General features: G+C 38.2%; 1 protein-coding gene across 6 annotated transcripts in view; it reads right to left on the reverse strand.

Annotated features, from left to right (window-relative positions):
• The window catches only part of pasi2 (Protein), a 59,393-nt gene that overhangs the window by 14,663 nt on the left and 29,500 nt on the right, over nt 1-15,230 (reverse strand). For all 6 annotated transcript variants that reach the window (XM_053770836.2, XM_053770835.2, XM_053770837.2 and 3 more), the window contains 4 exons: nt 14,933-15,140; nt 10,689-10,818; nt 7,733-7,827; nt 5,906-6,142 (listed from right to left, as the gene is read on the reverse strand). In XM_053770836.2, the coding sequence (XP_053626811.1) occupies nt 5,906-6,142; nt 7,733-7,827; nt 10,689-10,818; nt 14,933-15,140 (670 nt within the window). The remainder of the gene's footprint in view (nt 1-5,905; nt 6,143-7,732; nt 7,828-10,688; nt 10,819-14,932; nt 15,141-15,230) is intronic.

Raw genomic sequence — 15,230 nt, forward strand, 5'->3', positions numbered from 1 at the left:
TAAAACTAGTATATACAAAAGATGAGGTAATCAGTCCCTCAGCCTTGGAGTTGGTGTTGAGAGCACTGTGGTAGTAGATGGATGGGTTTATGAAGGATGAGGTTAACCATAGAAATGATGAAGGAAAAAAGGTGAGTGGTGTGTTGAGGTATCTGTGGAGACAAAAATCATCATCAATGGAGACAAAGAAGGGAATGTACGAAAGTATAGTGGCACCAACACTCTCATATGAGTGTGAAGCTTGGGTTGCAAATGCTGCAACGAGGAGGCGGCTGGAGGCAGTGGATATGTCCTGTCTAAGGGCAATGCGTGGTATAAATATTATGCAGAGAATTTGGAGTGTGGAAATTAGGAGGTGTCAAGTTACTAAAAATATTAGTCAGAGGGCTGAAGAGGGGTTGTTGGGGTGGTTTATTCATTTAGAGAGAATGGATCAAATTAGAATGACTTAGAGAGTATATAAATCTGAAGTGGAATGAAGGCAGGCTAGGCGTCGTCCTCAAAAAGGTTGGAGGGAGGGAGTAAAGGAGGTTTTGTGGGCGAGGGTCTTGGACTTCCAGCAAGCATATGTGAGCGCGTTAGATAGGAGTGAATGGAGATGAATGGTTTTTGAAACCTGACGAGCTGTTGGAGTGCGAGCAGGGCAATATTTAGTGAAGGGATTCAGGAAAACCGGTTATGTGTATTTTTATATAGCCTGACTTGAGTACTGGAAATGGGAAGTACAATGCCTGCACTTTAAAGGAGGGGTTTGGGATAATGGCAGTTTTGAAGGGCATGTTATATATGCTTCTAAACTGTTGTATCTGGGTGCCTCTGCAAAGACAGTGATTATGTGTGAGTGAGGTGAAAGTGTTGAATGATGATGAAAGTATTTTCTTAATGGGTCACCGTGCCTCGGTGGGAGACAGCCGACTTGTTGAAAAAACAAAAATGTTTTTTATAAATTACGTACATTGTTTCAGTGTGACTAATGGTGGTGGCCTCTAATGCTGCCACCACCACCACCACTATATGTATGGCTTATGCTGGCAATGGCTTTTACAAACCCAACAACACCACCACCACCACCACACTCGTCACATAGGTAATGACATATTCATTCTAGAGTATATGTCATGTTTCTATGTTATTATTATTGTTTATTATGCCATATTAGATGAATTGTGATAGATAAATAAGCCGTAGAGTTGATATTAGCATCATATTGAAGCATAATGTCAACCTGTGACCCAATCAAACTTTGTTACTATTTAACTTCATTACCTAACAGAATACTCCATTCTACTGATTACACAGCAACACAGTAAATGACCATATGACCTGTCTTTGTAATACTCATTTGTACTAATTTGTTACCTGTTTTACAATAATTTTTGTACCACCGAATATATCATTGCTTAGTTAATTTTAAGCCTGCCAGTAATGCTATGCATTCAAGTGGCTTTGGCATGCTGCATTTTACTGTATTCTTTTGTACTTCACTGTATCATGTTCAAATTAATAAATAAATAAATAAATAAATAATAAACTCGCCTCCCTCTCTCCTCCTCCCCGTGTTCCATTCACCAACAAGAGTCTTCAATAAAGGTAAGTGTGATGTTAAATGTTCACTTATCCATTTTATTAAGTGCTTTATATTTATTTGTCATTGTTTTCTATATTTTTTTTTTTTTTCAACAAGTCGGCCGTCTCCCACCGAGGCAGGGTGACCCAAAAAAAAAAAAAAAAAGAAAATCCCCAAAAAGAAAATACTTTCATCATCATTCAACACTTTCACCACACTCACACATTATCACTGCTTTTGCAGAGGTGCTCAGAATACAACAGTTTAGAAGCATATACGTATAGAGATACACAACATATCCCTCCAAACTGCCAATATCCCAAACCCCTCCTTTAAAGTGCAGGCATTGTACTTCCCATTTCCAGGACTCAAGTCCGACTATATGAAAATAACCGGTTTCCCTGAATCCCTTCACTAAATATTACCCTGCTCACACTCCAACAGATCGTCAGGTCCCAAGTATCATTCGTCTCCATTCACTCCTATCTAACACGCTCATGCACGCTTGCTGGAAGTCCAAGCCCCTCACCCACAAAACCTCCTTTACCCCCTCTTTCCAACCCTTTCGAGGACGACCCCTACCCCTCTTTCCTTCCCCTATAGATTTATATGCTTTCCATGTCATTCTACTTTGATCCATTCTCTCTAAATGACCAAACCACCTCAACAACCCCTCTTCTGCCCTCTGACTAATGCTTTTATTAACTCCACACCTTCTCCTAATTTCCACACTCCGAATTTTCTGCATAATATTTACACCACACATTGCCCTTAGACAGGACATCTCCACTGCCTCCAACCGTCTCCTCGCTGCTGCATTTACCACCCAAGCTTCACATCCATATAAGAGTGTTGGTACTACTATACTTTCATACATTCCCTTCTTTGCCTCCATAGATAACGTTTTTTGACTCCACATATACCTCAACGCACCACTCACCTTTTTTCCCTCATCAATTCTATGATTAACCTCATCCTTCATAAATCCATCCGCCGACACGTCAACTCCCAAGTATCTGAAAACATTCACTTCTTCCATACTCCTCCTCCCCAATTTGATATCCAATTTTTCTTTATCTAAATCATTTGATACCCTCATCACCTTACTCTTTTCTATGTTCACTTTCAACTTTCTACCTTTACACACATTCTCAAACTCATCCACTAACCTTTGTAATTTTTCTTCAGAATCTCCCATAAGCACAGTATCATCAGCAAAAAGTAACTGTGTCAATTCCCATTTTGAATTTGATTCCCCATAATTTAATCCCACCCCTCTCCCGAACACCCTAGCATTTACTTCTTTTACAACCCCATCTATAAATATATTAAACAACCATGGTGACATTACACATCCCTGTCTAAGACCTACTTTTACTGGGAAGTATTCTCCCTCTCTTCTACACACCCTAACCTGAGCCTCACTATCCTCATAAAAGCTCTTTACAGCATTTAGTAACTTACCACCTATTCCATATACTTGCAACATCTGCCACATTGCTCCTCTATCCACTCTATCATATGCCTTTTCTAAATCCATAAATGCAATAAAAACTTCCCTACCTTTATCTAAATACTGTTCACATATATGCTTCAATGTAAACACTTGATCTACACATCCCCTACCCACTCTGAAGCCTCCTTGCTCGTCCGCAATTCTACATTCTGTCTTACCTCTAATTCTTTCAATTATAACCCTACCGTATACTTTTCCTGGTATACTCAGTAAACTTATTCCTCTATAATTTTTACAATCTCTTTTGTCCCCTTTCCCTTTATATAAAGGGACTATACATGCTCTCCGCCAATCCCTAGGTACCTTCCCCTCTTTCATACATTTATTAAACAAAAGTACCAACCACTCCAACACTATATCCCCCCCTGCTTTTAACATTTCTGTCATGATCCCATCAGTTCCAGCTGCTTTACCCCCTTTCATTCTACGTAATGCCTCACGTACCTCCACCACACTTACATTCCGCTCTTCTTCACTCCTAAAAGATGGTATACCTCCCTGGCCAATGCATGAAATTACCGCCTCCCTTTCTTCCTTAACATTTAAAAGTTCCTCAAAATATTCTCGCCATCTACCTAATACCTCCCTCTCCCCATCTACTAACTCCCCTACTCTGTTTTTAACTGACAAATCCATACTTTCCCTAGGCTTTCTTAACTTGTTTAACTCACTCCAAAATTTTTTCTTATTTTCATTAAAATTTCTTGACAGTGCCTCTCCCACTCTTTCATCTGCTCTCCTTTTGCACTCTCTCACCACTCTCTTCACCTTTCTTTTACTCTCCATATACTCTGCTCTTCTTATAACACTTCTGCTTTGTAAAAACCTCTCGTAAGCTACCTTTTTCTCTTTTATCACACCCTTTACTTCATCATTCCACCAATCACTCCTCTTTCCTCCTGCCCCCACCCTCCTATAACCACAAACTTCTGCCCCACATTCTAATACTGCATTTTTAAAACTATTCCAACCCTCTTCAACCCCCCCACTACTCATCTTTGCACTAGCCCACCTTTCTGCCAATAGTCGCTTATATCTCGCCCGAACTTCCTCCTCCCTTAGTTTATACACTTTCACCTCCCTCTTACTTGTTGTTTCCACCTTCCTCTTTTCCCATCTACCTCTTACTCTAACTGTAGCTACAACTAAATAATGATCCGATATATCAGTTGCCCCTCTATAAACATGTACATCCTGGAGCCTACCCATCAACCTTTTATCCACCAATACATAATCTAACAAACTACTTTCATTACGTGCTACATCATACCTTGTATATTTATTTATCCTCTTTTTCATAAAATATGTATTACTTATTACCAAATTTCTTTCTACACATAGCTCAATTAAAGGCTCCCTATTTACATTTACCCCTGGCACCCCAAAATTACCTACTACTCCCTCCATAACATTTTTACCCACTTTAGCATTGAAATCCCCAACCACCATTACTCTCACACTTGATTCAAAACTCCCCACGCATTCACTCAACATTTCCCAGAATCTCTCTCTCTCCTCTACACTTCTCTCTTCTCCAGGTGCATACACGCTTACTATAACCCACTTTTCACATCCAATCTTTACTTTACTCCACATAATCCTTGAATTTATACATTTGTAGTCCCTCTTTTCCTGCCATAGCTTATCCTTCAACATTATTGCTACTCCTTCTTTAGCTCTAACTCTATTTGAAACCCCTGACCTAATCCCATTTATTCCTCTCCATTGAAACTCTCCCACCCCCTTCAGCTTTGTTTCACTTAAAGCCAGGACATCCAGTTTCTTCTCATTCATAACATCCACAATCATCTCTTTCTTATCATTTGCACAACATCCACGCACATTCAGACTTCCCACTTTGACAATTTTCTTCTTCTTATTCTTTTTAGTAATCTTTACAGGAAAAGGGGTTACTAGCCCATTGTTCCCGGCATTTTAGTTGACTTTTACAACACGCATGGCTTACGGAGGAAAGATTCTTATTCCACTTCCCCATGGATATAAGAGGAAAAGTAATAAGACCAAGAACTATTAAGATAAAATCAAAGAAAACTCAGATGAGTGTGTATAAATAAACGTGTACATGCATGTGTAGTGTGACCTAATTGTAAGTAGAAGTAGCAAGACGTACCTGTAATCTTGCATATTTATGAGACAGACAAAAGACACCAGCAATCCTACCATCATGTAAAACAATTACAGGCTTTCGTTTTACACTCACTTGGCAGGACGGTAGTACCTCCCTGGGTGGTTGCTGTCTACCAACCTACTACTGTTTTCTATATGTAAATCTATACATGTATTTAATCTCTAAATAATTTTTTTGTTAATACTTTTTTAACAATTTTTTTGTTAATACTTTTGGGTGTCTGGAATGGATTAATTGGATTTACATTATTTCTTATGGGGAAAATGGTTCCAGTTTTTGTGAATTTTAGCTTTGTCAGACTCTCTGGAATTGAGTTTTCACGAAAATGGAGGGTCCACTGTATATTTTTGACATAATGGAGTTTCTTTGTTTTCTAAAGTTGAACTGTCATTTGTAGGTAATCATGCAATTTTAATATCATATCCACGATTATATAAACCTGATTAAACCAAGAGGCATAACTACACAAACAAACTACTTAAATTTCAACCTGGTTGAAATTTAAGTAGTACATTGCAGTTTAATTTTTTTAACAGAAAATAGCATACTAAGATATTGCCAAACTTTTTTGAATAACTAGTAACCAAACCAATAAATAAATTTCTATCCTCCAATGATATAAGAAAAAGAAATTTAATTTTATTCCACAATTAATCTGTTGGCCATTACTTACCTTTACTCTTGCAACATCCTCAAGTCTCGTGACTTCACACAGTTCATGGTAGAAAGAGTGCACCACCAACCATGCATACACATTGCCTAGGATAAAGAGTATCCATAACAAGCACATGAGAATGTGATATGTAAACACCATATCGTTGACGATTGATGCATAAATAATCACAAGTGAACGCCAAATTGTGAAGATTGCCATACACCAAATCCATGGCTCCAAACGCATTTCCATTTCCTGTAGTGGAGGGAGAATAGCGTGATTATGACTGATAAATACTTCATGAAACAGCTACAAAGCAACAAAGAATCCTTGACATTAGATTAATTTGTACACAAGAAATAAACTTAAAACCGAAAAGCTAGAATTTTGTTAGGTTCCATATTAACTTATTTCTGTCATCTTTAACAACTGGTATGACACACGAATATACTCCTGAACTATGCACAAGCTGCTTACATCTTAAGTTGCAACTAAGTTACTGCCTAGTAACTTAGGACAAAATCTGTTGGGTCAGCTGATTTGAAAACAACAAAGTCCAAAGGTTACAAAATTGTTCAATATTGTTATGATCACGGCAACCATAATCAGAATTATTGGTCACCTGCTCCTCCCTATTAGTCCATTACATCGAGGGTTTTTCACTACTTAGAGACAAAAAAAATTACTGGAGAAAATGTCAATGGGGGGGGGGAGAGCAAATCAGTGTGTAATGACTAATCTAGACACTTGAATTGTTCTCCATGGTGTAGAATCTACATTCTTTTCAGTTTCTCCTGCTTCAACCAAGGATGATATTTTGATGATCTACATCACATTTACAGATGTATATAGGAACAATATTAAAAGATGGCAATTTCTTCAAGCACTGGCAAGTATGTACTTCCTCAAAACCGGTTCTCATGAAGCCCTCCCCAAATGTTAACCTGTTCACACCCCAACAGCACATCAAGCCCCAAGCACTACTTGTCTCCACTTCAATTTAATATGCTCACAAAACCCTGCTGGATGCTCAAGCCTCTAGGACTCAAAACCTTCCTTACCCCGTCCCTCCAACTCTTCCTAAGATGACCTCTACTACTCCTTCCCTCTACCTTAGCTTTATCCACACTCTTGGTCATCCTATTCTTCTCCATCCTCTCTTAAAATGTCCAAATACTCAACAATCTCTCCTCAGCCCTCTGAATTCTCTGCATAGTATTCACAACACACACTGAATCACATTTACAATGCAAACACTCTCCTCCTTGCTGCAACATTTAAAACACAGGCCTCACACTCATTTAAGTGTTGGCACCATTAAACTCAGATACATTCCATTAACTTCTTTCTTTCCCCAAGAGCCTTAACACACCACCTACTCATTTTTCCTCGTCTATTCTATGGTTCATTTTGTATTTTATAGACCCATCTTCCAACTTGTCTACTCTTAAATATCTGATCGCACTCACTTCCCCCCTCCTCTACTATCATTAGTCTAAAATATAATTTTTTTTTTTTTTTCAACAAGTCGGCCGTCTCCCACCGAGGCAGGGTGACCCAAAAAAAGAAAGAAAATCCCCAAAAAGAAAATACTTTCATCATCATTCAACACTTTCACCACACTCACACATTATCACTGTTTTTGCAGAGGTGCTCAGAATACAACAGCTTAGAAGCATATACGTATAAAGATACACAACATATCCCTCCAAACTGCCAATATTTATAAATTACTGCTGTAACTGGAGATCATCTGGGCTGTAATTCAACAGGGATTTTACTTTTACAAGTGTCTTATTTCAATGTTTAGATCAAACACAGTGTAAACACAAGGCATATTCTTACCTTACGCAGTCCTTGCAAGAGAATAACACTTGTCAAAATAAGAGTGAGTCCACCAAAGGCTGTAACACCACCAAACAACATCAAAGAATTCCGAACTGAAAGCAAAGAAATTTACAAAACAAAGTCAAGTATTTTATGACACCACAGTCAAATAAAATGGATATTCAACAGTGTAATCTAACAACACTGAGGACAATCAGATTAAGTTCAATTAACAAAGAACATATAAAAAATTTCACTGAAAGTATAACATATCCTGTGGTTTACAGGATACCCCTAACAGATTTTAGCATAGTGGAAGCCTTTCATAAATTCCTATGTAACATTAACAGATTTTTAATTTTAAAATTTTGAACAATTGGAAAATCATATAATTGTTTAATCACATGACATAAGTGTTCAAATCAAGAAACTGAAGATGAAACTCAGACATTCTGGTCCTTTTTGGGCCATTATCATGGTCAGGATGTACAGAAACAGCATCCTAGGTGTCATCTCAAATCTAGGTAACATGGGAAGGTTAAAAATAAAAATATTTTATTTTATGGGAAGGTAAAATGAAAAATTATTAAAACACCATGATGCATATTCTTTAAAGGCAATCAGGGTAATCATATCTTGCAAGCAAAAAGTTTGCAAGTTAGTAAAACTGAATAAGCCTTCATTCCTCATGAAAATCCAAATAAATCCCTCATACCATTTACACAAATCCTTAACTAACATACAAATACAATGCAAACAGGCACTTATACTGCCACAATACTACATGATTATTGTCTGAGCAGACTAGATAGATATGTTACTTGAGACATAGATCTTCATTAATTTTCAAACCTTTACAACACACAGTCTGGATTCATCCCCTTCCAGTAAATAAATCCACAAATCCATCTATTCCGTCTTAACCCCTTAAAAATACTATTACTTATTAAATATACAATATCTTCAACATTGTGCAAGAAAGGTATAAAATACCGACAATATGAAAGATAAGACACATGTGCAACATCTGGATGTCTTTATTGTAGACGTGTCGCCATCCAGTGGCTTTATCAATACAGATTCTAGGACATAATAGGAAGACAGTAGAACTATATACAAAAGATGAGGTAATCAGTCCCTCAGCCTTGGAGTTAGTGTTCACAGCATCGTGGTGGAGGAGAATCTGGAGCAAAGGCAAGAAGACTGGCGGTTATATAGGCGTCAGTGGATAGGGACGGGCAGCAGACGAGGGCATAGTCACTGGTAGGCGGGATTCCCCAGTGGAAGTAGGTCCTTCCCAAAGAGATGGGTTAGTTGCAGCAGCCGTGAAGAAGGTCTTGTAGATGTCCTCTGTATATAGTTCTACTGTCTTCCTATTATGTCCTAGAATCTGTATTGATAAAGCCACTGGATGGCGAAACGTCTACAATAAAGATATCCAGATGTTGCACATGTGTCTTATCTTTCATATTGTCGGTATTTTATATCTTTCTTGCACAACTTGTCAGACACTGCAACATCATGGAATCTTGGTTCAGAGGACATCTACAAGACCTTCTTCACGGCTGCTGCAACTAACCCATCTCTTTGGGAAGGACCTACTTCCACTGGGGAATCCCGCCTACCAGTGACTATGCCCTCGTCTGCTGCCCGTCCCTATCCACTGACGCCTATATAACCGCCAGTCTTCTTGCCTTTGCTCCAGATTCTCCTCCACCACGATGCTGTGAACACTAACTCCAAGGTTGAGGGACTGATTACCTCATCTTTTGTATATAGTTCTACTGTCTTCCTATTATGTCCTAGAATCTGTATTGATAAAGCCACTGGATGGCGAAACGTCTACAATAAAGATATCCAGATGTTGCACATGTGTCTTATCTTTCATATTGTCGGTATTTTATACCTTTCTTGCACAACTTGTCAGACACTGCAACATCATGGAATCTTGGTTCAGAGGACATCTACAAGACCTTCTTCACGGCTGCTGCAACTAACCCATCTCTTTGGGAAGGACCTACTTCCACTGGGGAATCCCGCCTACCAGTGACTATGCCCTCGTCTGCTGCCCGTCCCTATCCACTGACGCCTATATAACCGCCAGTTTTCTTGCCTTTGCTCCAGATTCTCCTCCATCACGATGCTGTGAACACTAACTCCAAGGCTGAGGGACTGATTACCTCATCTTTTGTATATAGTTCTACTGTCTTCCTATTATGTCCTAGAATCTGTATTGATAAAGCCACTGGATGGCGAAACGTCTACAATAAAGATATCCAGATGTTGCACATGTGTCTTATCTTTCATCTTCAACATTCAATATACATTTAACTGGGCTATATCAGTACTCTGAAAATTATTCATCACCTTAATTCACAAATTTCATCTATGTATCTATACATAAAGTGAGTTACTATACAAAGGGTTAGTTGAGATTAAAATAATTTCAAATCTTCTTTGCACAAATCTATAACACTCGAAGACTAAGGCTATTATTCACATTTAATTTTACTTTTTATTAATTTTTAGAGGCATTAGACATTGTTTATAATTATGTATACATTAAGCAAGCACTTCTGTACTTCTTTACAGGTTTCTTGTATAATTTCAACTTTTTTATTTCTACATTTGCATCTTCTACTTCACTTCTGTCAATTAATCTCTGAGTTCAACATTTGTGTACTAGTGAACAAGGGCCTAGAAATTGCGTCTGCCTGCAGAGTGAATTAGGCTTCAATGAATTTCAGAATCAATGTTTGGCAAAAGTCAAATACCTGTAAATTAAACAGTATCATTCTGGTATATGAAAGTTATATAATAAATACTTTATACAAAGCAATAGTGGGGTAAAGTTAACATATGATTGGGAATTTTGATAAGAGAAGCCAAGATATACATAGTAAGTGGAAGTGGAAGAGACAAAAAAATAATATGCATGAGAGTTATGTAAATACAAAGGGAATAATTATCGTACCATGAGGATTGCCAGAATAAACGAAGTCATACGAGAAGAGATAGAATCCATAATGACTGGACCCTGGTGCAGCAAGGGATAAAGCATAGATATCAAACAGTCCAGTCACTATAGCAAATAAACCTTGAATCTGGAATTGAAAAGAATACAGTTTATTATTAGATCAGTAACTCAGTAAACATGGAAGCATCAAGTTACATGCATGCCTGTACAACCATCAACTCTTTATCCACATTGTTGACTGAAAGGTTTTGCCTCCAGACTGAGCTGCTTCAGTCATAATATTGGGGCAGAAGGCATAATAGCAAAGTAAAGACAAAGCATCAGTTCATCAACCTTGGATAAGTAGTTTTTGAGGTGGTCTGACCATCTCAAAAACTATTCCCCCCTTAATATTTACATTTGGATCTGCCTGAGTACCTGGTAAATTTCTTAGTGATAGTGTAAATGGGTTTGGAGAAAAAGTGTTATCTTGGCACACTTTCAGACTTAAATTTATTGCTATCTCTATACAATCTTATTATATGAGCACTACAGCACTATTGTTCTACAATAATAATGATGAGGAATACTTTACTATATTTCTTTGACCCCTTCACATTACCAAGATTACATATGGATGATCCAAATATTGTACTAGAAATACAGTACTTCATACTTTTTGTATTTCATAAAATATAAGTGAATACCCATGCACTTGGAATGTATAATAAAAAATAAAAAAAATTTATTTATATGTCTAAATTTTGATGTGCACAATGGCTATCTTGTTGAGGATGAGCACAATGAACTATTAAATACCCAAGGCTATTTGCAGAATGATCATAAGAAAAACCTTGACTACCATAACTGCAAATCTTTATTGTACTTTCATCAACATATTACTTTAAAATGTCTTCATCCCTTCACCTGTGCTTTACACTTTCTTCAGTTCATGTATCCTTCTTGCAGCTTGAAGAAAATTGTACTATATTTCTGAAGCTAATATTATCTATAAACTAAATAACCAGAAATTTAAAGGTTTACCTATAGTACTGACAAAGCCTCAATATACAGTGGACCCCCGGTTCGCAATGCTATCGGTATCCGATGCATTATATCACAAAAAATTTGCCTCGGTTCCCGTTACAAACCCAGTACGCAATGCGATTCGTATGAGACGTGTCCACGTGTGGCCTGAACTGCCCTGTGTGTGCTAGTGTTTACAAGCCAGCCAGTGTGTGCACATCTAAGGATACATTTGGTACATTCCATATTATCACTGTTTTTGGTGCTTGTTTCTGCAAAATAAGTCACCATGGGCCCCAAGAAAGCTTCTAGTGCCAACCCTTCGAGACCAAGGGTGCTAATGGCTATTGAAATGAAGAAAGAGATAATTGCAAAGTACGAAAGTGGAGTGCGTGTGTCAGAGCTGGCCAAGTTGTATAGTAAACCCCAATCAACCACCTCTACTATAGTGAGCAGGAAAACGGCAATCAAGGAAGCTGTTCTTGCAAAAGGTGCAACTGTGATTACGAAACAGCGACCGCAAGTGTTAGAAAATGTTGAGAGACTGTTATTGGTGTGGATAAATGAAAAAGCCCAGGGAGGTTCTACCGTCCTGCCAAGTGAGTGTAAAACGGAAGCCTGTAATTGTTTTACATGATGGTAGGATTGCTGGTGTCCATTTTTCTGTCTCATAAACATGCAAGATTTCAGGTATATCTTGCTACTTCTACTTACACTTAGGTCACACTACACATACATGTACAAGCATATATATACACACCCCTCTGGGTTTTCTAATATTTTCTTACTAGTTCTTGTTCTTGTTGTTTATTTCCTTACCTCCATGGGGAAGTGGAACAGAATTCTTCCTCCGTAAGCCATGCGTGTTGTAGGAGGCAACTAAAATACCGGGAGCAAGGGGCTAGTAACCTCTTCTCCTGTATATATTACTAAATGTAAATGGAGAAACTTTCGTTTTTCCTTTTGGGCCACCCCGCCTCGGTGGGATACGGCCGGTGTGTTGAAAGAAATGAAAAAGCAATGTGACAGATGTTGCAAGTATATGGAATAGATGGTAAGTTATTAAATGCTGTAAAGAGCTTTTATGAGGATAGTGAGGCTCAGGTTAGGGTGTGTAGAAGAGAGGGAGACTACTTCCCAGTAAAAGTAGGTCTTAGACAGAGATGTGTAATGTCACCATGGTTGTTTAATATACTGTATTTATAGATGTGGTTGTAAAGGAAGTAAATGCTAGGGTGTTCGGGAGATGGGTGGGATTAAATTTTGGGGAATCAAATTCAAAATGGGAATTGACACAGTTACTTTTTGCTGATGATACTGTGCTTATGGGAGATTCTAAAGAAAAATTGCAAAGGTTAGTGGATGAGTTTGGGAATGTGTGTAAAGGTAGAAAGTTGAAAGTGAACATAGAAAAGAGTAAGGTGATGAGGGTATCACATGATTTAGATGAAGAAAAATTGGATATCAAATTGGAGAGGAGGAGTATGGAAGAAGTGAATGTTTTCAGATACTTGGGAGTTGACATGTCGGCGGATGGATTTATGAAGGATGAGGTTAATCATAGAATTGATGAGGGAAAAAAGGTGAGTGGTGCGTTGAGGTATATGTGGAGTCAAAAAATTTTATCTATGGAGACAAAGAAGGGAATGTATGAAAGTATAGTAGTACCAACACTCTTATATGGGTGTGAAGCTTGGGTGGTAAATGCAGCAGCGAGGAGACGGTTGGAGGCAGTGGAGATGTCCTGTTTAAGGGCAATGTGTTGTGTAAATATTATGCAGAAAATTCGGAGTGTGGAAATTAGGAAAAGGTGTGGAGTTAATAAAAGTATTAGTCAGAGGGCAGAAGAGGGGTTGTTGAGGTGGTTTGGTCATTTAGAGAGAATGGATCAAAGTAGAATGACATGGAAAGCATATAAATCTATAGGGGAAGGAAGGCGGGGTAGGGGTCGTCCTCGAAAGGGTTGGAGAGAGAGGGTAAAGGAGGTTTTGTGGGCGAGGGGCTTGGACTTCCAGCAAGTGTGCATGAGCGTGTTAGATAGGAGTGAATGGAGACGAATGGTACTTGGGACCTGACGATCTGTTGGAGTGTGAGCAGGGTAATATTTAGTGAAGGGATTCAGGGAAACCGGTTATTTTCATATAGTCGGACTTGAGTCCTGGAAATGGGAAGTACAATGCCTGCACTTTAAAGGAGGGGTTTGGGATATTGGCAGTTTGGAGGGATATGTTGTGTATCTTTTTATGTATATGCTTCTAAACTGTTGTATCCTGAGCACATCTGCAAAAACAGTGATAATGTGTGAGTGAGGTGAAAGTGTTGAATGATGATGAAAGTATTTTCTTTTTGGGGATTTTCTTTCTTTTTTGGGTCACCCTGCCTCGGTGGGAGACGGCCGACTTGTTGAAAAAAAAAAAATGAAAAACAGATAGCAGGAGATAGCATCTCTCAAGCAATCATCTGTGAAAAGGCTAGGAAGTTCCATGACGATTTGGTAAAGAAATTGCCTGCAACTTGTGGTGATGTGAGTGAATTTAAGGCCAGCAAAGGTTGGTTTGAGAAATTTACGAATCGTAGTGGCATACATAGTGTGATTAGGCATGGTGAGGCTGCCAGTTCAGACCAAAAAGCAGCTGAAAAATATGTGAAAGAATTCAAGGATTACATAGACAGTGAAGACTTGAAACCTGAACAAGTGTTTAATTGCGACAAAACAGGCCTGTTTTGGAAGAAATTGCCAAGCAGGACCTACATTACTCAGGAGGAAAAGCTACCTCAAGTCCTAATGGAGGGGGATTCCCCTTCTAAACAATAGGTTCAACACTCTCCCCTCCTCCCATCCCATCAATCATCACCAGATCTTCATCAAAGGTAAGTGTCAATTATTCTATTGTTATTATTCTATTGTTATCGTTGTTATTGTAATTATTCTATTGCATTAAACTTAATATTTCATGTGGTAAAAGTTTTTTTTTCATACTTTTGGGTGTCTTGCATGGATTAATTTGATTTCCATTATTTCTTATGGGGAAAATTTATTCGCTTTTCAATAATTTTGGTTTACGATGATCTCTCAGGAACGGATTAACATCGCGAACCGGGGGTCCACTGTACTGTACTGTATACTAAGCCTTAAAAAAATCTTTACAAGTTTAGTACAGAATGCAAACAGAAATACACATAAAAATATGTCGCATATTAATTAAAGCATAAGAACCATTTGTATTCCTACTTACAATTGAATATGTGGCAGCAATAACTGAACCTCGCTGAACATTTGTGATGAAAGCATCAGGGAGAATGGGAATTGAAAAGCCAGTCTTTGTATGAAGCGTTTCAGTGAGAGTTGCCACTGAGCGGATGGTAGTTGCATGTGATACTCTTGAGAGGCGGGATGTTGTTGATATCCCAGATATGCTGCCAGCTATTGATGAGCGAGGCATTCTGATGTAATGGAGAGGGTAAATAAATAAAATGGTTATATTTTGGTATTTTGGAATATTTTGAAATTTATTGTAGCTAATTACAGTACAA

This window comes from Cherax quadricarinatus, chromosome 4 (genome assembly GCF_038502225.1).
Source record: "Cherax quadricarinatus isolate ZL_2023a chromosome 4, ASM3850222v1, whole genome shotgun sequence".
Lineage (NCBI taxonomy): Eukaryota > Metazoa > Arthropoda > Malacostraca > Decapoda > Parastacidae > Cherax > Cherax quadricarinatus.